We start from the raw sequence: 24,631 nt of genomic DNA on the forward strand, positions 1-24,631 counted from the left end.
GAAGCCTCACTTCATCAGGGAATGATCAAGCTACTATACTCGCCCAGCCTGGGTAGGGTTAGCTTCACTTTCATCTTCTTCAATCATCATTAGCTCCCAACAATGTCACGTCCCATTTGTGCAAAGCAATCCTCACAAGCAGCTGTTGCAAAGGAACAGCTTGGAGAAGCTGGACTCTAAAATCAAACTGTTTAGTTTGCACTGCCTCAGCATCACTTATCTTTCTTTTCAGAAGGCAAATTCAGAGTGGCATCGTCCTAGCGCCAAAACCACAACGGAAAACTGCTTGGCGCAGGCTGACAGCAGCTGGCCAAAAGAAGATGTTATCATCTTCATTGGAGAATGCCCAGTCATAAAGATTTTGCTGCTCAGCCACTGACAGCCTGAGAACACTCAACAGAAGTGTTTCTCAAACTGGGATCAGCTTCCTCAGAGAGGCTGGAGTCCTGCTAGAAGCATCAAACAAAAAGCCAGAGGCAATAGAACAGCTGGACTAGGCTTTCTCTGGTTAAGGCTTAACAAGACTTACGGGTCTTCTGTAAATACCATGTCATGTATCTCTTTTTTTGCCGATCCTAGGGAAGAATGAAGATATCCTTAGGCTTAGACACAAAATACGCATGCCTAACTTAATCCAGCATAAAGCGATTTTGGTAGCCTTCAATGAGAACTGCTCACCTCTCTCTGCACAGGTCCCTGACACGCTTCCCAGTAGTCAGTTTTACCTTGTATCCTCTCATGTGTGAATAAGAGCAAAACAAGATGCCTCTACCCTCCCTCTTATTTTTAATACTGTATGTCCTTCAACCAGTTCTGCTATAGTTTACAGGAACAATGAAGATGCACAGGAAGGACAAGTTGTCCTGAACCCAAGCTTAGCATATAAGCACCAGTATCACCACGTGGCACAATAAGATGCTTCTTATTACTTTTGAAAAATGTAATTATTTGTAATTCACTTTTCATTCCAACACAAACCATATTTTTTACAATTTTTTCCAAATGAAAACAGGGGAGGAAAAACATCATTTAACAATGTAAAGACAGGGATCTTGGCTTTTTTTCTTTGCTTTTTTTTTCTTTTCTTGGGGACAAAAAAAAAAAAGCTTGGCAAACTTCATGCAGTCACTAAAGCATATATGGTTGGCAAAAACTAAACTTTAATTGGTAAGAGAGAAACAATTGTCCAATTCACTGTTGAGTCTGGTACACAGGCAAGAGGAGGCCAAAAGGTCACTCACAAACGGCTAAACATGCCAGCCACTGAGCCAGAACAATTCCTTCTTGTGGGCTTGACATAGAAACTAGGATTCTAAGGCTACTTGGTTTGTTACCTCTCTCTCAAAATCAAGAAAAAAAAATTTCTGACCTATATTTAATGTGCTGAATACTGATGCTTGTCTCGCATTCCACATAAACTGTTACTTACCTTTCTTCCATCCTCTACCAAGCTGGCTGGTATACTAGGAATTCACTGCACACTGTTTCCCAGATCTTCACTCACATTTACAGTGAAGCAAAACGATTGATCCCATTTTTCTTCCTTGTTTTGCTTTGGTTCAAAATCAGGGTCTTGTTATTCCTGCCCTTTCCCTGAGCTCCTGCCCTCATCTTGCCAAGCCCAAAACTCACAGCTTCCTTCGGCTTTGGCAGAGCTGCAAAGACTTTGTGGTTCCTATATAAAAACAAGTGATTTGCTCATTAAAGCTAAGCTTTAGGGGATGTGCCCCATGTACTGACCTCCACCAACGGCCTGGGTTTGCGCTCCACTGCAAACCTGAAGTGGCAGAGTTCACAGTAGCTGGTGTTTGAAGATGACAGCCAGTGCTCCAGGCAGCTGCGGTGAATAGTTCCCAGGGTCCCCATACATTCACAGGGGGAAAGCAGGTCTTCCTGACTGCTGCCCTCATGGCAGATCCTGCACATTGGCCGGTCATTGAAGGGGTTGCTAGAGGAGGAGAGAAAATTGCTGGTCAGTACACAGGGCTGTGATCTAGCCTCTCTCTCCCTGTATGTCATGAATTAACAATGTGGGAAATACATGCAGCTTGTGTACTTTGCTCTCTCGTTAGTACACCGAGCTGCTGGGCTAATGGCTGCAGGCTCTTTGGTATCCTTCATTAAAATATCTCTTCTGTGGGGGGAAAAAGTGGAGAGTGAAAAACACATCAGAGTGGCAGATGAGAGACAGATGACCAAGTGCTTCTGCAGCTTTTTATTTCCCACCTCTTCACAGTGCAGCAGAGCAGCCACTTCAGGAAATCCCTAAATGCATCAGGGAAGTTTTAAACCTGTCTCAGCTGGGCACCTCTTACGCTACTGAAGATCTGTGCCATCACATCTGACCTACAGGGTAGCATCACTTACGCTAGCGATGATCCCCTGACCTACAGGGTAAGCTGTTTTCAATGATCAACAGGAAAGGACTACTGCACCTGAAACAACAGCACCTTGCCCTGTAGTGGTGCGAAGGCAAGGCCATAACTTCAGGCAGGCGTGTGCAAGCAGGAAGCTCCTGTCCCTTGGGAGGGTTGCCTTCCCTTTGGGACAACACCCCCCAAGCAGCTCAAGGAGTGATATTAACGGCACTGAAAAGGAGGACTGTGCCAAACCCATCCATCCTGTATTGCTGCCTGCAGCTATTTCTCCTGCATTGCCTCTGCCAAAGCCGCCACCTTGCTGGTGGCGGGGTGCTAATGTGCAAAGGGGGACAGGTGTTCCTCCTGCCAGTGAAAACCTAAAGACTCTGATGTTAACTGTTGATATTCCTGTTTTACAGAGGAATCTTTGAGAAAGAGGAAAGGAGTCACGTGGTTTCCCAGGGTGCCTGGGCTTAGTGCAGCAGGAGGAAAGCAGGAGCAGGCTGCGAGCACCAGTGCTGCTGAAACATGGATCCACTTCAACGCAGCTTCAACTCAGTCCCCCGACTGCCAAGGCTGAGGAGGTCGATCTCTTGGCTGAGGTCTTCAAAACAAGAATCTCCCTACCACATATGCCACCTCAGGTGATCACAGAAAAGCTGGTTTTCTCACTGTCACTGACAAAACCTTGTTAGCAGATAGCATATGGTAGTGAAGAGCTGTTCCCTCTGTCCCACTCCTGGCTCTTTGCAGGATGCACCAGGTAGACCTCACTCAAGCGTAACTGCAGGAAAGTGTAAAGAAGCCAGCCTGGTCCTTTCAATTTGCCTGGTAAAACAGTATGAAGTTGTGCTCAGTGCTCTACAGACACATCTGAGCTGTGCAAAACACACATGGTTTAAAAAAGTTGCTACAAGTAAAGGGGAAAAAAGCCCTTTCAGGCTGTCACGTCACACATGCAGCAGCACTTAATAATTTCACTCTTCACATGAGTGCAGTGGATGGGTTTATATTAGCTGTTTTGTGAAAAATCAGGGCTACCTCAAGAGCTGTGCAGTTTTTCTGGTTTCACACTAGTGAAGTAGAGCTTAATTTTGACTCAAGTATCAAGTCTAGATATGGCCAGACTCTTAAACATACTCTTTCTTGCTTCTAATGAAAACAAAGCCAACCTGAAGCAGGCTAGTGTTTCAAAAGGTATACTTTAAATGTATATTTCACCACTAATCTGCCATTCTAAACCGACAGCAGAAAAAGCCCCTCTCAATCACTTGGACAATGGCTGAAGCAGCAACACTTGTGTGTGCACCTCTGCTAGAAATAGCTTGCCTGGCCACTCAGCGCCCTGGCTTGGGAAGTGTGAAGGAAACGTGCCGCAGAAGTGCTGGTGGCAGCACGCAGGCGAAACACAGCATCCCCTGCCAGCCAGTGCCCGCCGAAGCCTCCCACTGCGTATCAGGGCAAATTATTGCAGCTGGTGCGCTTGAGCAGTAGCATCCCTAGACAGCTTGCTTCCCCCTTCTTCACTGAGTATAATGGTAAGGGCTTAATTACATATGTAGCATAACCATTATAAAGTTAGAACAAGGGTTTAATTATACCTGCACTGTGGTAAGCCTTCATGAAGCACACCACCACATCTTCCCTTCAAGCACCTGTGGGACTTGCTGACAAGCTGGGGAGGATGCACGTGAGCCCATGTGGGGAAGGGCCTCGTCCCATCCCACTACCCCCCACATACCTCTGCGTGGTGAGCGTCCGCACGACGGAGGAGAGCAGCTGCCCATCTTTGGCCGACACCTGCATGACATACTGCGGGCAGCTGCCAGCTGGGCCACTGCCGCTGTCACTGGGCAAGGTCTTGCCGTCGGATGCCAGCGGGCGCGGGCGCTCTGGCGGGACTCCCGGCAGGTGACTGAAGTGGCTTGTCCTCATGGCAGCAGGTGGTGGGTCCCCATCTAGGGAGGAGGGAGGACAGAGCAGTGGGGTGGGGGGAAGAGGCACGTCCCTCCCTGTCTAAAACTCTGCAGCACTGATCGATACCAGGCATGAGAAATAACGTTCCCCCCTTCCTGCCCCAGCCCTCTGAAACCCGCTCAGCAGGGAGAGGAAGCTCACAGTGTTACGTGTTGCGGAAAAATAGTCTGTACATCTCAGAAACATCAAGCTGGGGCTCTGCACTGCTTTTTGTCTCTGCAGACTCCTCAGGTCATAAGGGATAAATGGAAAGACTGAACCTTTTTCTCTCTCCTTCCCGCCACAACCAAATACGGCAAAGGAATACACAATCTTCACCTTGTATGCTTTTAAACTTAAAAGCTGCCCCTGTCCACCAATGGGGAAAAGTTATGTATAGGAGGAGAAAGTGGCCAATCATCTCCAAATCCCCTGTGAAAACACTCCACTGCTGCTAAGTGCCTTCCATCACCAACCCACAGCAGAGCATGGACCCGCAAAATAATCCTGTATGGGTCTTTTGTCACGCAGACCTGCTTAATAACAGCCTGCGTGCAGTAATAATTTATGCCACACGGTGAAGTAGAAATCAAAGCTTGCCTGTGTTTTCTCTGCTTTGCTTTCTCCCATCACTTAGAGTGTACTTTGTATGATGCTCTCAAACGTGGTAACTGGAAAGCAAGGGTTATGCTGGTAACAAAGAGCCTGGGAACATAAATTCCCGATACCTGCCTACAATGCTCCTTGCTGTGTGCACTCGTCGGTGTGAGGAGGCTGCGTGATTCAACAGGCTGAACACTAGGCTATGTGCCTGCAGGCTTGCTCTCCAGGTCAGTCACCGACAGCTGATGTACAGGGTGGATTAATCCCTCTGCAAAAGAGGGAAGAGACTTCCTAGCATGCCTTGAGACACTTGGCTACAGTCACATGTAAATGCTAGGGGTTACTACTATAATATTCCCATGTTGAAATCAGACACATTTGTCTGCACTGCATTTAACCCTCAAAAAAAGCGTTTTGCATTAGACACCACTGTTACTTGTGTAGTACCAGTACGGCAGCAGGAAACAGAGCCTTTAAAAATTAAACATTAATCCACTCTCTTAAACAGAAGTATTGCTCTGGGTTTTAAACGGAGTCCTGGAATACGATCTCATTGGATTTGAGCAAATAGCAGTGCTAACTTTCTGAAGTCTCCTGAATGGACGTCTTTGACAGCAAGACTTTGTAGCATGTGAGGATGTGATGGAGGTGCTGGATCATTTGTACCATGCAAGTTTTCACATAGGGACTTATATTCTTAGAAAGGCAACTAAAATAGGAAAATGCTTGGCAAAGTGTTTCTTTTACAGGATTATTTCAGCTATTTTCAGACCGTGCATACCCCAGAGAGAGCAATGGAGGCTGATGAGGCAGCTTACAGGGGATACAGTGTTCAGAGAATGGGGAAGGAAATCATACTCTGGCCCTCATTTACAATGAAAATGAAGCAAATGGCTGATTTCAAAACCATTAACACATAAAAGATGCAGACTTTTTAAGAGAATGAGAGCCATGGACTCTCTAAGGAGATCATGGTATCAGCAACATTTTAGTTTTAAAATCCATGCTGAGAGTGTATAACAAGAATATTCAGCAGCTGAGTAGCTGCTTCATTAAACTTAAAAAGCCTGGGCAGTACCACGCTTACAGACCCATGCTACAGGATTATATATTTCTTTTCTGGTTCCCTCACTGACCTCATTAAGTACAACAGCAGATTTATTGTTGCACATAAAGTCACCATCCAAGCCGTTATAAACACATTCATCGGCCACTTGATGAGTTCAGAGCACTTGCTGAAGCATCAGATGATGCAACTAAATGAAAAGCTTTAACGCACATCAGAAATAATGTTGTTATATCCCAGGAATGATGTTAATTCATATTTCTGTGTACGGTATTGCGTTGATATCCCACTTTGACACAGCAAATACCCTTTCTACCTATCCATTTTTCTTGAAGAAAGTTGGAAGTTACAACATATTTTCCTGACTTCAGAAGAATTATTTTCACACAAACTCAGTGTACGTGCATGAAAGTAGTACAATTATAGAATTAAATAATATGTGCTTTAATCCTTAACCCTGTGGCAAATAATGAAGATTAATTGCCCTAAGAAGCACAGAGATCCTAGGCAAATCTGAAGTCAAAGCTGGCGTTAAGGAACTGTAAATCTTAGTATCCACAAAACCCCAAAGTCTGTTTTTACCCATATGTATGTATTGTGTTCTGTCAGGATGTTTTTCACTGAAAGAGGTGGAAATCTGTCGCAAAAATCTTAACAGACGAAGAAAAATTAAGAAAATAGCAGGAAGATGTGTTTAGAAGGTATTTAGGGAAAGAAGCAATATTAAATGGGGGAAGCCAGAATATCAATATTTATTTCAGATAACAGAAAATTCAGAGAAAAGTGGCTGAATTTGGCATGATGGATGTATGTTTGAAGAAATCTAGTAATTAGCTTTTTTCTTTTCTGCGTTACTACACCCACCTCTCTTGCACATCTATTGTCTATCCAAAATCTATTTTAAGATTACCTTACTAATGTAATATTTAAACCAGATCTTTTCCCTGTTCTAGGTTTTCTACTTTGCCTTTGGTACCAGTCCCTGACTCCCTCTTCTCAGAACCTCCATGACATGAGATCTTCTGATGGGAGGTGGCAAAGTCTAACTGTCTTTTAGAGTGACTCTCCAATTTCAGCACTACCTTCCAACTGTCACTGGTAAGCATATAGCTCTTGGTATACTTCTTCCCTCCACTTTCTTACGTAATTACTTCAACCGCATTTTCAGGGTTTTTTGATGATCACAAATTGAAAAATCCTGAGGTAAGAAGAAATTATTTTATTTGGATGTGTTTTTTATATATATATGCCAGGTTTTATAGATATATAGATATAGATATGGATAGATATATGTATATATGTATTTTATATATATGGGTTTAAGGGTATTAGAGTAAAAGTAAATATATTGCATGCATTTTCTTTGTACCATAAGTATTGGCGGGGGGAGCTGTTGAATTATCTGAGCTGTTCTGTGTCCTTAGAAATTTCAGATTCCTGGAAAGAGGTCAGTACAGGTTTTCCTGGTGAAAGGACATAGTGGAACACCATTCTATTAGTCACTGACTAGAGCGTCCTAGTTGTGATTTATTCCTTCCACTTCATCCACTGGGTTATGGAGTAAATATCCCTCAGCAAGCACTGCAAATCTCACATATTTTTCTGTTTCTTTTGCATTCAGCACTCTGGCTTGCAGACATGAAAAGCCCAAGTCTCATAATAACAAGTCTACTCCCTTGTTCAATTTATGTAGTTGCAGATGCAGATGATCACAGTAGTTACAGTCATTTATGCTATTTCATTCAAAAAAAGTGCAGGCATTACACGTGGAGTTAGTAAATTAAACCTAGCTATCACTGCAAAGCTAGGTTTCAGAAGGGAATGAGATGCAGTGTACTCAAGCAAATTATGTGAGGTAATGTTGGAGCTGGGTAGAAGATTCAAGTGCAGCCTACATCCTTTGCCCCATAATAACTTATAGGATGCTATTTTAGCAAATGTTAGGGATAACTTACACTCTTTTTTCTCTTCTGATCTGTTGGCTGCTACCCCCAGTGTTAAAATGTAAGCCAACATAATATGATTATCTTCCCTCTCTTTGCCCTCTCCCCCCTGCTTAATTTTTTAAATCATTCTAAAGTCCAGGCTGCTTTCTAGGGCTTCTGTAGTTATTAAGAAGTATCTGGAAGTAATTTTTTCTTCACATTATATGAATTAATGCAAATATTTTGGGAAAGTGGCTTAGCCCTACAAACAAATGCCACCAAACACTTTCAATCTTTGTTTCACAGACAAGCTACTTCTGGGCTTAGTCAACTGCTGGTTATTGCTAACAACATGTCCCCACTGAGGTCAACAAACACTTCTTTATATGCTGCAAGGTTTATAGCATATCTTCTTCCCCATGCTTATATTTCTTTTTAAGAGATTTATAACTTCTGTATCAAGAGAAACCATGAGACTCAACAAATGCCAGTGAGCAAGGCACTGATACTCTTATTGAATTATGCTCAAATATGAGATGTTCAGGGCATTACTGCCCTGAAAAGGAATTTAAAGAAGAAACCATCTGCATTCACAATAAGCACCTACAACTGGAATCCTTGTTGCACTCTTTCCTACTGTGCGTGAACAGACCTAATTTCCTAAACCTATAAAGCATTATCATGCTGATGAGTATATTATCACAGTAATTTTTTTTAAGCAGTGGTGCTTTTCTGCTGAAGCTGTTAGCGGCTCAGATTTGCATAAGACAAAAAGATCTTACACTTCAAGCAGTGGGTTGCAAAAGTTAAACAAATATTCATGTAGAGATTGAGTGTGAATTGCTCACTTTTCTTTTTTTTAGCATCATTGCTAAGAATAGCACATATTGCATCTCTCATAGTCATGCAGTTTCAAACTTAGAAATCCATTCACCTTTCTTATTCCATGTTCCCATGAGTCACCCTATTAGTTTCAAGACATGCAACTCAAGCATGCATCAATCTGCTTCAAGACTTAAAAACATGCATAGAAAAACACTACCTTCCCATCTGGAGACATTTTCCCAGGAAATACTGCATTATTTAAAAAACACAGGCATTATTAAAAAAAAAAAAAACAGCTTTCAGAGATGTATTTTTGTTTCCTATTTATGTACTTTCACATGCCAGAAGAATATTTCTCTTTCCACTCTATCCACAGCCCAGTGCTCAAGACTAAAATTACAATCCAGTATCAAGTAGAAAAGGAAAACTAGTTGTCCTGAAGGCCAGGGGTGAAACCAAGCCACATTTTGATATTCTGTGACTTGACAGGACTGTGTCTCCCACACGGGCCCACAGCTGCCTCAGTGTGCCCAAGAGATTCTGCAGGTACAAACCAACCTCTTTTGCAAAAATTACTCTTGCAGTTTGGCCCCAGTGACTTGTGTTCATGGACAGGTTTTTACTTCAGGACAGGTCAGCAGATTTGGAGCACAGATACAGTTCTGCATTGTACCGCAATGTAGAAGAACGGTGCACCTCATGGAGAAATGTCTTCTGCCTTTATTTCTTCTAACAATCCTAGTTCATTACTCAGAATGCAAATTGTTACCTCCTAAGTAATGAACAAATTACTGGTTTCAAAAGTTGTCTGTAATATAGTTGTCAGAGGCAGTGTGAAAAAGGTGTTCTTCACTGGCTTCAAACCTATCAAACAAGCGTTAGTGTTGTGATTTAACCCAGCAGGCAGCTAAACACCACACACCTGCTTGCTCACTCCCGTACCCCAGTGGGATGGGGGAGAAAATCAGAAAAAAAAAAAGTAAAACTCCAGAGACTGAAGAAGGCATTGCAGCAACTGGATGGCTTGCTGCTTTGGCTCTCAGATTCACCTTCCCACTGAAAAATGCGAAAGAAGAACTGAAATTCTCAACTTGCGAGCACTTTGAAACTCCCTCATTTTTTACCTATTAAGAAACAAGTCAAGGTACTGTGAAGATGGCATGGCCATAACCTTTCTAAAAGAGCAGGACACCCTGGGGCACATTAAACTCTTATTTTAGTAACTCTGACACTCATGAAGAAGTTTTCTGTACATCATTTCCAAGGCATTCATAGCTGGAATTGTTTTAAATGTTTCTCGACTCTTCCCTCCACACTTCACCACACAGAGCTGCATGGATCCCCTGCTGGTTTCTAACAGAGTAACTGGCTGTTCCAGTTGTAGCCTCAGATGCTGTCCACCAACATGAAGGATAGGTCCACATTTCTTTCAGTGTGTTTCTTAGAAATCAGCTGGCAACTGTCAGCTGATAATTACAGCTTAGGAACCTGGCGCCACTAGGAGATGCCTGAAGGGCAGGCATGGCCCAGGCTCCCAACCTGCCACTCCTGTCCCCTGTGGCATGCATCTGGCCATGCCCCGTCCCTCCGCTTTTGTCTCCCCAAGACCCCAGCTCATCAGCTACTCTTACTTTTTTCTCTGGACTCAGTTCCAGTACGGTTGTGTGATCCTGTGTCTGTATTGGGGTTGTTCTTTGAAGTAAGACTTTACAGCAGCTAAGCCCAGAACTCATAACGGGAAATGCCTGCTCTCCTACAGCCTTAGTAGATTTAAGGATCAGTACAATTGATATACTTTGTTTGTTAAAAAAATAAAGAAAATAAAAAGGTACAGTAATTTTCAGCAAAAACATCTTACTCCACAGGCGGTGCACATAAGACCCTTAAGTCCTCCAGAGTGAAAAATTAATTTCTGCAACTTGAGAAGATGAAATAACTCCTACAACTAATTAGTCAGTCACATGTGCCTTAGTATACAGGAGGACATAAGATGCTGCCTAACCTGTTCACTACAGAGGTGTAAAGCACTCTCTGGCATCAAGCCATCAGTGAGAATGGCAGAGGGGAACCAGCATTGGGACACAGCAGTTCTGGGACACAATGACAGGAGAAAGATGTCGGCGAACATTTTTGTTAAGAATCCATACAACCTGTTGAACAGCATTCAGTTTGTAACAACTACACCACCACCACCAAACCCTCCCAAGGAGCTCTGAGAGACAACTGAATGCTGCAAGAGGAAGATGTAATTCTTGTTTACCAGTTAAGGAGGCCAGTAAACTTTATACTCCTTGAAAGATTTCACTTTAAAGAATGTCAACATATAGAAAGTAGTGCAATACCAAACCCCACTGATATTAGGCAATTTTAGTTTGGCAGTTTCAGTCCACAGTTTACTAGTTTTTCATGCTGTAGATAGCATTTTCTGCTCAACTGGTCTGACTGCAGAAAGCTCCGGGGCCTCTTAAAAACTACCATGCAGTAGGCTGCACACAGAGTCTAATTTTATAAGCAAGCATATCAAAGAACTGAGTGCTAGTCTGAGGCAGTAGCACAAAGCAGTTCAGCATGAATAGTCCTTAAGAGTCTTTCCTTGCATTTAAAAAAATCACTGCCCACCCATAAATCAAAGGTTTTTTGTTATGAACTGAACCTTGAACCACTTTTCATGAGAGCAATGGACTACCTTTTTGGCACTGTGGACTTTAATAAATTTCTTATATGTCTCCACAGCCACTAACTTAAGTCTTTTGCTTAGATTTTTCTTCTTTTGTTGTTTGTCAAAATGGAAGATGTCACATGATAACACATGCCATGTACTTACGTTAGTGGCATTTTAGTCTTGCATTAATAATGAATATCAGAAAATAAAAATACAGTTTACAACTGATCTGGAAATAGTAATGATAGTTTCTTTCAAAGTATAAAGACATAAATTTTCTTTTCTAGTATTAGTCTTTTCTAGTGGAAATGTCTTTCCTCATAGGAGTTGGAATGCAAGACCTGTCTGTCTCATTCTTCCTAGAAGTCATTTTCGACTACTAGACAAACAGGAGGAAGTTATGATTCAGCATACTGAACGGTGCTGCCAACAGACTTTCCCTCCTGAGCTGAACAAGCTGCTTCCAGGTTCTCTGGAGCAATGCCATTTGCAGAAAACCGGTGTTCCCACAACTGCCCTTTGTGTGAATGGGCTCCCTGTACCTGCAGAAGCTGGTAGAACATAGGCATGAATAAAACTGCCTAATGTGTTTGACTGCACCCTTACTAAGCGTAATCTGTGAAACAAACAAGTGTTTCTGTATATGCTGCCAATTTTGCATTTGTAAATTCCTGGCAATGGGTTGGTATTGCAAGCCAGGCTCCTGGAATAGCCACTTAATCTACGCTTGCCCATTGCATGCACTGGGCGTATGAAAAAGCTCTGCTGAAGTCCATCTTCCCCTCTGCCTACCTGGCACTCCTTGTAACTCTGTTCCAGTTACCCCAGTCCACACAACTGGCTGCTGTGTCTTCAAGTCCAGATGCCATTTGCTAATATGGGTTCTTCTGGTCTAAGGGTCTCCTGAGTGCTCAGCTCCCTGGAGCGGGACATACACTGGCTTCCAAATGCTGGGCAACATCCTGTGCCTTGTGCCTCACGTATTAGTGAAGGAGGACAGGACCATGACTGTTGAAGGTTACTCTGGAAGGGGGTACTAAAGACACTCTGCTCTGAGATAAGCATCCTCATTGAGGAGTGATGTAGTAGTTTTGCTGACAACCTTGAGTGGAGGAGTCAAAATGACTTAAGTATTTTCCAGCTTCTTTCCCCAACCTCCTCTATGCTGCTTGCCACTATAAAAACCTTTTTACTAGGCTTCCTTAACTGAGAAAGATAAGAATACTTGGAAGTGGAGGCTAAGGCTTGCCTGCACCTGTTTCTGGGTGACCACATTCAGGCTGAATCCCTGCAAACAGAGGAAGATGCTCACCCTAACATGTTCCTAAATTCCCTTTTTTTCATTGCCACATCCTCGTCACACTTCCCCTCCTTTCTTTCCCCACTTTTGTCCACAAACCTTCTGCTTGTTCTGGCCCCACTTAATGACAAATTTTGGAGGACAATGAGACAAAGCTTCCCCCAGGCCACCCCTTTCCCTTCTGCCAGCCTGGTGGTGGGTGCACCTGGGAAGAAGGACTGACCCTGCACCAACCCTCTGCAGGCAGCAGCCGTAAGTGCATGAGATCCCTGCAGCAGAAACCCAAAGCTACCTTTATTAAATGACAAAGTCTAAGGCTGGAAAATTATAATTTCTGCCAGAATTATGCTAAGTGCTGGGGCAGTGCTTGTCTCCATTTCTTTTGATTAGTGGGTACAAACTGGGAAGCCTGCCTTCCCACAGAAACAATATGGCTTAATGAATAAATACAGTTCCTGAGGTCTGATCCAGAATGAATCTGAAGGGTGGCTTCCCTCAGTGGGGTATGAGATGGCATTGCCCTGGATCATTGTTTCCACGTGATTTGCTTATATCTTGTGTCATCCCAGGACAAGGCTTAAACTGCAGGTATTTTCACACTTAAGCACCAAAATGCAGTGTCGGAATTAGCATCTACTGAAATGCTGAGAGCTTACAGGTTAAGAGGCCTGGAAGCTCATTTTTGCACTGGAAAGTAAGTTATAGATTCTCTTTTATTTTTTTAAATTAGGTCACTTTATACAGATGAGACAAGCAGATTTTCTAACCAAGTGCCAGACATGCATGTTTACTTCTTCGCCTAAGACCTGTAAGATGAGGCCTAGAATTTAGTTTCTTTTCAACAAGGGCCAAAGGACAAGGAATCCCATGTCAGTCCTTCAAAGCCAGGATTCATCTCTCAAAATCACTAAGCACTTTGTTCTGAAAAGCGCCAACCTTTTTTTTTGCACAACACATATTACTGATACTGCACTTCCTTTGAGAAATCCCCTTCTCTTCAAGTACCTAGGATTTAATCAGAAAACCTGTCTTTTGCAATTTCCAACAGCAGCAGTTTTAACTGGATCAGTCAGTGCCTCTGGACTCTGTTTGGCCTCTCTTCTATTTAGATCCTCCATTTCTGGTGGTTGTTTTATCAGAAAAAAATTGTAATCCAAAAGCGTGGGATGCTCCTTCCACACAGCACATCTGATTATGTCCTCTGGGACTCAACACTACATCTGCACACTTCAGGGCAGCTAAATGCACCAAAGAAATGCAACAGAAATTACACCTACTACACCCTGATGTTTTATAGCTAACTATTTTTTCAGCAGATAGTGAGGGCCAAGACAGTGTGAGGACCTCTTTGTCAATTATGAAGTCCTGAAGTCTTTGTTAAATACAAAGCCTTAAGAGAACAAGTCAAGTCAGACTCTGTCCAAATGTGCTGCATTTGATGGAAATATTACTATTGACCTCCCCCAGCTTTATATTGGACTTGAAGTTACTGTTCAGCAGCTGTAGGATGAAGCTCAGGGGAGAATGCTTGAAGTTAAATCTGTATGTACTCCCAAGGCCACATTTTCCCCAGGGGACATTCAAAAATAGCTCTCACCATTTCCACTGCAAGGCTAAAAGGAGGGCTGCTAACACCACAAGTTATAGCCCTGTCACACAAAATAAATCCCTAACTGTGCATCATTTTCTACTCACACAGGTAAATATCAGCTGAATTCAACTGATTATTCCTGACTAGGTAAGGTCAAGCTAAAAATGACTTACTTAAACTGCAAATGGTATAAATATTGCTTAACTGCATGCCTGGGGCTTTGTAATGAATTCCTGTTCATGTAAACCTTGTGTAAATGAATTTTTGCCAAATGGCAGCAGTTTGTAAACCCATGGTTTAACACGGCTCATAGTGGTCTAGCCCGCATAAATCTTGAGCGGGACTATGACCAAGCAACCTCTCTGTACAAGAGCTTGCACAACAGAGAACACAGGCAGCACTGGCTGGCGATGGAGGCAAGAGGCTGAAAATTGCAAGTCAAACAGAGCCAGGGATGAAAAGCAAAAAGCAAAATGTTTTTAATTATTAAAGAGAAATAGTTGGAGAAATGTGGTCACAGTATTTCTACAGATAGCTTAACTAAAATGCTAATTCTTTTGTTCATAGTTGCTAAGCCAATAATTTGCCCACTTTACTGTATTTGTTTCTTCCAGTTCTTGCAGTCCAGACTGCACTCAAATACGTTCTCATTAAAAATATCATATTTATAGTCCTCATCACTGATGGAAAAGCAGTTGAATGTAAGAAAGTTAAAAAATATACTAAAAAAACCTTTCAATTTAAAATAAGTAGAACATTAAAAACATTTCTCCTTTTAATAGCTTTAAATTTTAATTCTAGGGTTTAGCAATATTGGCCACGTCAGTCTTAAACACTTGCTAACAGAAACTTTGTTAGAAGCTCAATGAATCTGATTTCTCTTTAACCTTTCAGTTTTGAAATAGAGAAACAAAGCCTATTCTCTTACCCTGAATACCTCTGGTTTGATGCATTGTAATTTAACCTACAATCATTCAGATACCTTTACATTAATTTCTCTTTTTTCAGTCTCCATCTGCGTAAGTATTTAATATTAACATTTACTTCCTGTACAGAGCACCTCTTTCCTTCCCGTGTGATGCATCCCAGACACCTTACCCGGTGAAGCCTTTCAGCAGTGCTCTATGCAAGATATATGCACTAGTAAAATCATTGTCTTCTAATGTTTTATTCATCCATGAATCAGCTGATGGCATTTTGTAAATACATGAAACTCAGCTTGTATGTATTGCTTTGCAAAGCATGCTCCAAACAAATATATTTAAATGTAAAATATGTGCTTTCTCTCATTCTAAGACTGCCTGATCACCCATGTGTTTCTGAAGGTGCCGTCTAACAAGCCCTCTTCTTCACTAAAGAGAATTTACTTTGTATTATTTTACTTGTAGTGCTTTATTTGGCAGTAGTTGAGCTTTTGATACTTACTGATGAGGTAATTAGTCTTCCAAAAATATTGTCTAAAAAAAAAAGAAACCCTCTTTAAAGAAAAATTACTCAAAATTCAGCTCTTTTCCTTTTCCCTTTTCTCTTTTCACCCTTCAGACAAAAGTACCTAAAAATACTCTCACTGCATTTTCCTCCACACAGGAAGATACATTAATATGAGAACAAAAAGAGTTTATTTTTCTCAGCAGGAGCAAAATGTAGACTCCATGGTTTTCTACAATGTTTACATAAAGATTTCCCTCTCAACTTGAATTCTGGGGGGATAGAGTGTTCCATCAAACTCCAAGACCTGCACTCTAGACATCACTCCAGATGTGACAAGCACATGGGAATATTGCAAGTTAATTAAAACCACTGACAGTTCCCACGTTCCCAAAACACAAACTAGTTTTACATGCATATATGTTGTGCTGTGTAAAACTATATGCTACAGGGACCAGACAGTCCCATTCATTTTCCAGCAACAAGCACACCAAGAATGCTTTTAGTCATTGTCAAATGAACTTGGCACTGATAAAACAAATCAATAATTGCTGTAAACAAAGCATATAAAACCCAATTGCTATTCAGTAATTTTCAAGCAAATTACTGAAATGCTGCACTAGTGAATCAAAACCACAAGACAGAGTTAAATAAAAATGGCATAGGTAATATATGGCTGGACAATATTATTCTCTTTATCCAAATGCAAGAGAAATGCCAACAACAAACATAATAAGAATCAGTTAGAAGTGACCTACATGTTAGCCTTAATACTATGAGAAATAAACACAATGGAAGTTTGGAGTAGGTGGTGATCTCAGTTGGGATTTTAATCTCTGTGTTATTGTGACTTCTGGACTGAAATCAACCCCGAGATGCAGATTTTCTTGCATCCCCATGATAAACTTGGTATAGGACTGTGATAGTGAAACAGCTTGATGATGACACCTCAGCTTGGCCAGTGCTGTTAGAGCTTTGCAGCAGTCTAATAACTGTTGTCTAGGTTGTACCATCGCCATCTATTTCTTCAGGGGCTACATGTACAGTATATTTTACCTGATTTATATCACTGTACAGCTCTCTCAACTGGTGAAATTCCTAGCTACCCATCGTAGCCATATTCTGGCCCCCTATCACTAAAGTAACATAATTTGTCTTCATGTAATGTCTGCTATGGCTGCAGGCATTTTGAGTGTGGTCTCACTAGTCTAGGAAATTGCATCCAGCAGTAGCAAGTCCCAGATCCTTGAGAAAAATATCTTTCTTACTTGCATCATGACAATTCTAAAGAACTAAATAAGAAATATGTAGCTGTCCATTTTGAATGGCCTCTTATATCAGGCTTCAGGCTCATACTTCACAGGAATACACCCAGTTTACAATCATAAAACAATTTACTTACGTTACTTTGGCTAGAATGAGTTTAACCATTACCTTGCCACCAACATGCTCTGGTTTGGAGTTCATCCTACATGTATGGATATGATGAAAGGACTCTGGCCAAATTCCATAAGAAGGCCAAGTCCCAATAGGTCTGAAGATGTGATGATTATGATATTCCTCCAGCCACCCTTTTAAAGCAGTATCTTATAGATTCACTTATGTCTCATCAAAACATATGCACATGTACCACTTTGCATATCATGAAGTATCATGGATAGCACAGAAAGCATCCAGGAGCATGGAAACACTACAACTTGGCTGAGCATGTTGGCTTTTTTGCAGGCAAACCTACATGAAATTAATTGTTGCCAAAGGGCAAAATAACTAAAGAGCTCAAAATTTCACCTCAGGGGCTGCTAAATTCCAGGGTTCCCAGAGAAGTTGTGAACAGCCAGAAGTAAAAGCTAAGATAAAATCATTATCTGCTGTCAGCAATGCCTTATGTCAACCTACTTTACGCTCTAAAACATTACCCATTCTTAGACAACAAGTAATTAAAGATTCTCCTCTGTTACTCCTGAGCAGGACAACACTTGCTCTCTGTCACTGCTTGCTGGTAAGGTAGGTAAAGAGGAACACTCAGACAGAGGTTTAGGATGTAGGACTTCCATAACCTGTTGTTTAACTTCCGTCTTACACAACACAAGGTTTTGTGAATCTCTGTCCCCTGCATGACTCTAAACAAGCTATTTTCAGCCAGCCCTACCCTACATGAAGACTGTGAAAATTTCTAGAGTCTATTCAGTGATTATCTTCTGTCATGACATCTACGGTCCAGTGAGTTCAGGAGAGCATAGTTAGAGACAATTATCAATGAAACCTAAAAACAGAACCTTTGAAAGTCCTCAACAATAGCCCTCGCTAGGTACTCTAGTTCCGTCTCTTAATCAAGACCCATTGGTCGTTACATGGCCCATGAAATGTGAAGTTTGAGGATCTGGTTTAAAAGGGGTTGCATAAAACTGGACACTATTAAAAAGAATAAACAAGCATACTGCATTTTCTATGAAAAGCACTTTCCTTGGTTCAGTTAATGCTCAGGCTTAAGGTTTTAAAGCACACTTAAGGATAATCCAAACATGGTAAGCAAGCAAACAGGATCGAATGACTAGTTCCCAATTCCATCTGCTTACTTAGTATTTGATGAGCACTGAACCCTGCTCTGAGTGACAGAGAGAAAAGATGACACTTTTCGTCCCAGGAGGCTTCCACGCAGACATGTCTGAAATTCAGTAATAAATTGATTACACAGATGATTCTGCTGGTTCTGGCAACCAGAAAAAAAGCAGACAGACTATTTTTAGCATGGTGCTTCATTATCAGTTTAATGGTATCCCAAGTTTTATCAGTCTGTCAGGTCAGAAAGTATGTCTTGGCAGAGGGAAGCACTGAAACAAATTTCCTCATTAAGTACAGTGTCTCCTAGTTTTTCCCTATTGCTAGAAGGATCAGTTTTCACCCTGTAAGTTGAATAACTAAGAGTTTTACGTTAGGCTGTCTACACCACTTTTACCTTTCCTGTCTTTGGCTACTGCATTTTTAAGAGGTTGCTTCTGAGTCTTGATATATTTTCTGTATGTAATTTATACTAACATTGATACCGAAGTAGAAAAATGGACCACTTTATGTATTAACATCTTAGTAGACTACTGAATCTTAGTGAATTTTTGTCTCATCATTTTGAGACTGCTGCATTGCCAAAGGTTAATTACATTTCCCATACTATCTGGGCATTGTTCTCAGTCATACTTGTCCTTTGCTTTGTAATATCTTGGTTAGTGATAGCCTTGGCTGCAGTGATCACAATATTGTGGAGTTCGGGATCCTGCTGAAGGTCAGCTCTAAGACAAGGGTTCTGGATTTTAGAAAAGCAAACTTCCGTTCACTCAGGGCTCAGTTGGGAGGGATTTGATGGGAAGCTTCCACGGAAGACAAAGGAGCTAGTGAGTGCTGGGTTCTTCAAGAACTCTCTACTGGAAGCACAAAGCCAATTTATCCCCTACAAAAGAAAGGGAAGTAAGTGGAGCAAGAGGCCCCCTTGGCTCAACCATGACCTCCTGGGTCTACTCAAATTCAAAAGGGAAGCATACCAGAGATGGAGAAGTGGAGGATTATCCATCGAGAGCTACAAGGGCATTGCCAGAAAGTGCAGAGATGCAGTTAGAAAAGCAAAAGCACAACCCGAATTGAAACTGGCTGTAGAAGTCAAAAATAACACGGAAGGTTTCTTCAGGTATGTCAACCATAAGCAGAAAAAGAAGCAAAACATAGGCCCACTGTTAAACAGAAAAGGAGAGTCAATCACCAACGATGCTTAAAACGCAGAGGTCCTCAACACTTTCTTCACCTCTGTCTTTACCAACATCGTTGGGCCCCAGGCTTTGGGAATGAAATTGCCAGTTGATTCCAACACTGACCCACCAGCAGTGGAGGAAGAGTTAGTACATGAGTTATTACAGGAGCTTGACTCCTACAAATCGATGGGCCCTGACGACATCCACCCGAGGGTGTTGAGAGACCTCGCTGACGTTGTTGCGAGGCCACTCTCCACAATCTTCGAGAAGTCGTGGAGGGCAGGGGATGTCCCAGAGGACTGGAGGAAGGCAAATGTTACCCCTATCTACAAGAAGGGCTCAAGGGAGGATCCAGGTAACTATAGGCCCATTAGCCTAACTTCAAACCCTGGGAAAATTATGGAACGAATCCTCCTGGGGGCCATCACAAGTCAATTGAAGCACGTGATTGGGAGAAGTCAACATGGCTTCACTAAAGGCAGATTGTGCTTGACAAACCTGGTGGCCTTCTATGACAAAGTGACTTGCCTGCTTGACATGGGTCGGGCAGTGGACGTTGCCTTCCTGGCCCTCTCCAAGGCCTTTGATACAGTCCCCCACAGCCTCCTCCTGGAGAAATTAATGCATTATGGCCTAGACAAGTGGTCTGTGCAGTGGGTGGGGAATTGGCTGACAGGCCGCACCCAAAGGGTGGTGGTAAATAGCTCCTTTTCCAAGTGGCACCCTGTCCCAAGCGGAGTCCCCCAGGGATCCATATTGGGCCCAATGTCATTCAACATCTTCATAAGCGATCTGAGTAACAGGATCAAGTGTAGCCTGATGAAGTTTGCTGATGACACCAAGTTGAGTGGGGAAGTAGACACTCCAGAAGGGAGAGCTGCTCTGCAGGGAGATCTGGATAGGCTGGAAGAGTGGGCCAGCAAGAACCTTATGAAGTTCAACATGGACAAGTGTAAGGTCATGCACCTGGGAAAACATAATCTGGGAGTGCAGCACAGACTGGGATCCACCTGGCTGGAGAGCAGCTCTGTGGAAAGGGACCTGGGGGTCCTGGTGGACAGAAAGCTCACCATGAACGAACAGTGCGCTGCTGCAGCCAAGAAGGCCAACAGGATGCTGGGTTGCATCAAAAAGGGCATCACCAGCAGAGATAAAGAAGTCATCATCCCACTCTGCTCAGCACTTGTCAGGCCACACCTGGAGTACTGTGTACAGTTCTGGTCCCCGCTCTACAAAAAGGATGTGGACAGGCTGGAAGGGGTCCAGAGAAGGGCCACCGAGATGATCAAAGGACTGGGAAGCCTGCCATATGAGGATAGGCTGGGAGAACTGGGTTTGTTCAGCCTTGAGAAGAGGAGGCTCAGAGGGGATCTCATCACCACGTGCCAGTACTTAAGGGGTAGTTACAAAGAAGATGGAGAATCCCTTTTTACAAGGAGTCACAAGGAGAGGACAAGGGGGAATGGACACAAGTTGCTCTGGTGAGGTTCCGGTTGGACACAAAAGGAAAATTTTTCACACTGAGGACAGTCAACCATTGGAATAATCTCCCCAGGGAAGTGGTTGACTTGGCCACATTGGACACCTTCAAGCGTCGTCTGGACAAGGTGCTGGGCCATCTTGTCTAGACTGTGCTCTTCCTAGAAAGGTTGGACCAGATGATCCCTGAGGTCCCTTTCCACCTGTGATTCTGTGATTAAATTTGTTCAATTTTCCATCAAGGCATCCCCAGTGTTTTTGTAAGGTAACTTACATTCTCCAACAACTCTCCTTCCTTTCTACCTCCTATCTTACCTCAGCTGTGGATGCAGAATGAATTCCTGGTATGACATCATTCTATAAAACATATTTTAATGCTCTTGACATACTTGTCTATCTAATATCCTCCAGGCATACAATTTATTTATAACCCTAATGAAGAACACTGATTCAAAAGAGTGACAAAAATCAGTTGAAAGTGAGCCAAAGTGTTGTTCAAACCCCTCCTCGGTGCAGCTCTTCTCCAAAGCTGAACAGTCACATCTTTGCAAGAATTAAAACACACATGTAAATCTAATGTTGTGACATCTGTCCTTTCTGACAGTCAGTATCTGCTTCATGGACATTACATTCCTGGCTGTTGATACAGCCAGTGGATGGACTAATTTTGGATAGGTATTTGTGACCAAGTGTTCCCAGAAACTAAACTGAGATTATCTGTCTCATTGCATATAGCCATCAGCTCATAATTGCCAAGCAGAGCTGAAAACAGCAAAACATAGGTAGAAAATTACCTGTCTCAACCACAAAATACTGAAGAACCTTGTCCCCTGCTAGAGCTCAGGTGTCTTGTCAAAAGCAAAACAACAGGATCCTAACACTCAACAAAAGCAACTAATTGCACCAGGCCAGTGAAGGAGGAGTTGACAGAATCCAGATGGTGTCAATGAAATTCACCTGTTTCATTTGTTTTGTGCAAATGGCAGGCAGTAACTGTTGCATCGCAACTTGGGTCTTCAGGGAGGGAAAAAAAAAAGACATACCTGCTTATACTCCTGGACATGTTGTGCTCCTAACCAAGCGTGAACAAGCAAATGCTGAAGGTCTGTCAGCTACTACCCAAATGAGCTTGGATGAAGATGTCCTTGTATTATCTGGTTTTAACACATAGACATATAAAATCTGCCAATCCTGTGGCAAAACTTGAGCCATAGTCACTCAAGTTTGTAATTTTTCATTATTCCACTTTTAGTTAACAGAAGCTTTCCAATCAAACTCACCAGATCAAACCCTGTCTGAAACCTGTAAAATGAGCTAGAACATGAACGAGTGGGTGAGTGAACAAGAGCAAGCAAGCAAGTCCAACCAGCACACGTATAAAATATCTCAAAGGACTGAGGGAATTGCCTGTTAGTTGCTAAACCTTAATGGCAGCAGAGCATGATTACAACAGCAATGTCCAGTGAAATACTTCCAGTTCTTCCCCACCCCACTTCTTGTGGTTCGTGTAAAATGCTGGCAGTTCATACGGGCAGCACCTGAATGGCAGGCAGTAAAAGCAATTAGGAATTAACTCTATGTTGCAGGTCACAGCTGAAAGCCCACACTAGCCTTGCAGCTTCAAATTATTTCCAGCCTAATATGTGTCCTTAAAAGCAGGATTATCATACCTCTGCAACACAACCCTATAGTCACAATCAGTGCCTGACCAACCATCCCTGTGCAATGAAGTCAGCTTACAGCTATGAAGTTAGCTTTAAGGGCTTTATTATGGATGAGTTCCTCTTGTGCTATTGAAAATACTTTGATGTCTCAGGTTTTAGCACAGCCTAAATTTAAAATAAGCTGCTATAAGGGAAACTATCCTTTTATGCTGCAATTGAGCCGCATGGATTGAAAGATTGCAGGCACAAGTAGGAGGGAAGTAGGAATGGGAAGATTAGCTACCACATTCATCTTACTGCCTGCCTTGGCACAGACCCATGCAGTAAGTCAGCGAAGCTACAACTTCAGCAGTCATGAAAAAGTGGCTCTGCAATTTTCTGGGAGGGGAAAAGTAAGAGATAGGGTTCAATTTCCAACTTCTTAAGATTTAATCACCTTCAGGGACCGGTCCTCGAAAATAAAGCCTGTTCTCTGTCTTACTAATACCCCCATTCACAATAAGTAATTCTCCTCCCCCTGCCACACCAGACTCCCTCCGACATGATTTAAGCTGTCATACTACAAACTGTTATTTCTTGTGCATGCTTTAGAAAGGGAGTATCATAAATAACATGCTAGGTGGGGGCCACAGGTCTGTCCCAAAGCCAAGCTCTCTGAGCATGTTGGGCTCCAAGCTGACTCCTTAGCTCTGGGCAGCAGCCTGTGCAGAGGTCGGGGGTCCAGTCAATGCCCAGCATGGTTTCTCATGAAGCAACCAGGAAGATAAACCCCTGCAAGCTTCATGATCCAGCTGCCCACTCTAGCCTTGGCCACATTCAGCTGCTGCCGCCCACTGGATTTTCACGACCTGCGGTGACCAAGTAAGCGCCTCATGCCGGATGCCCTCCATTGGCTGAGGACCTGCACCAGCAGCTTATTCAGCCCCCATGGCCCTTGCATGGTTCACCTTAGGAAGAGTCAGTCTGAGGATCTCTGTTAACAGTTCATAAGGTCTCACTGGCATCCCAGAAGTTATCTTATACTGTTTTACAAAGACTTGAGCTCACAGGGAATCAGACATTAAAGATTAATTTGATGGTTCAAACAGCCCAAAAGACAAGGCTGTAAGACTGTCCTTCTGTGAAGCTACTACGGCAACTTCACTACATCAGCACAAAGAGCCTAAACAAGCCCTGTGTATTTACTAATTCCAGCTACAAACGTGAACTGCTCCAGTGTTTTACAACCAAACATTTTAGAGATAAATGCATTTGATGCTTCTCACAAACAGCCTAGAGCAGATAAGCAAACACCTAACACTGACCTTGTGTCAGATTTACAATTTTATTTTATTTTTTAAGCCCTCAGAAAACCAATTACCTAAACCCTAAGCTAGTTAGGAAAAAACTAATCTTCCAGTCTTCAGTCCAGTGAGGCTTGTAAAGCATGCAGCTGAGGGGGACACAAGACTGCCCTTGAGTATGATGTTATGCCAGCCACAGAACAAGCTCTTTCTGGTTTTGTTGCTCCAGCCCTGGCAAGAGTCAACTGCCAAAGTGCACCAATAAAATCTCCACCACTCAGTCGGAGCAGCTACTGGAGTATTATGGAAGAGCAGGAACACACAGCAGTTATGCTGCAATTTGGATTTCCAAAAGATTATGCAAACTTTAATAAACAATGAGTCAGATCCCCAATTTACGTGCTCATTATTACTCAACTTCAGTTGGGGGCCATTTTCTCTGACTGAGGAAATGAGGGATTATTTCCTCTTGGATTATTTCCTCTTCCTTCACGTCACTGATGGCAGCTTCGTGGCACAATTAAGCATCAGTGAGGATACCAAGCTACAGGTAGCCACCACGCTGACCATCCCAAAGCAGCAGTCACCATTCTTGAGCATGCAATTTTAAACCCTCATATGTATTAACTCTCTGAATCCCTGGTTAGATGTCTACTAAAATAATGAAAAGGAGAGCTGAACAACTGCATCTGTCTCTGCAGCTGCATCATACGTCCTGACTGTCCTCAGACCTCATCCCCAGCTGCTGCCCT

The 24,631-nt window shown here is 42.6% G+C and overlaps 1 protein-coding gene across 7 annotated transcripts in view; it reads right to left on the reverse strand.

The window, feature by feature from the left end:
• The window catches only part of MARCHF3 (membrane associated ring-CH-type finger 3), an 80,223-nt gene that overhangs the window by 22,571 nt on the left and 33,021 nt on the right, over positions 1 to 24,631 (reverse strand). For 3 of the 7 annotated variants that reach the window (XM_075079477.1, XM_075079478.1, XM_075079483.1), the window contains 2 exons: positions 4,102 to 4,318; positions 1,741 to 1,948 (listed from right to left, as the gene is read on the reverse strand). In XM_075079477.1, the coding sequence (XP_074935578.1) occupies positions 1,741 to 1,948; positions 4,102 to 4,318 (425 nt within the window). Of the gene's footprint in view, positions 1 to 1,740; positions 1,949 to 4,101; positions 4,319 to 4,916; positions 5,188 to 24,631 lie in introns of all 7 variants that reach the window. The other 4 variants (XM_075079479.1, XM_075079482.1, XM_075079480.1 and 1 more) reach the window with 3 other exon arrangements.

This window comes from Phalacrocorax aristotelis, chromosome Z, assembly GCF_949628215.1.
Source record: "Phalacrocorax aristotelis chromosome Z, bGulAri2.1, whole genome shotgun sequence".
NCBI lineage: Eukaryota > Metazoa > Chordata > Aves > Suliformes > Phalacrocoracidae > Phalacrocorax > Phalacrocorax aristotelis.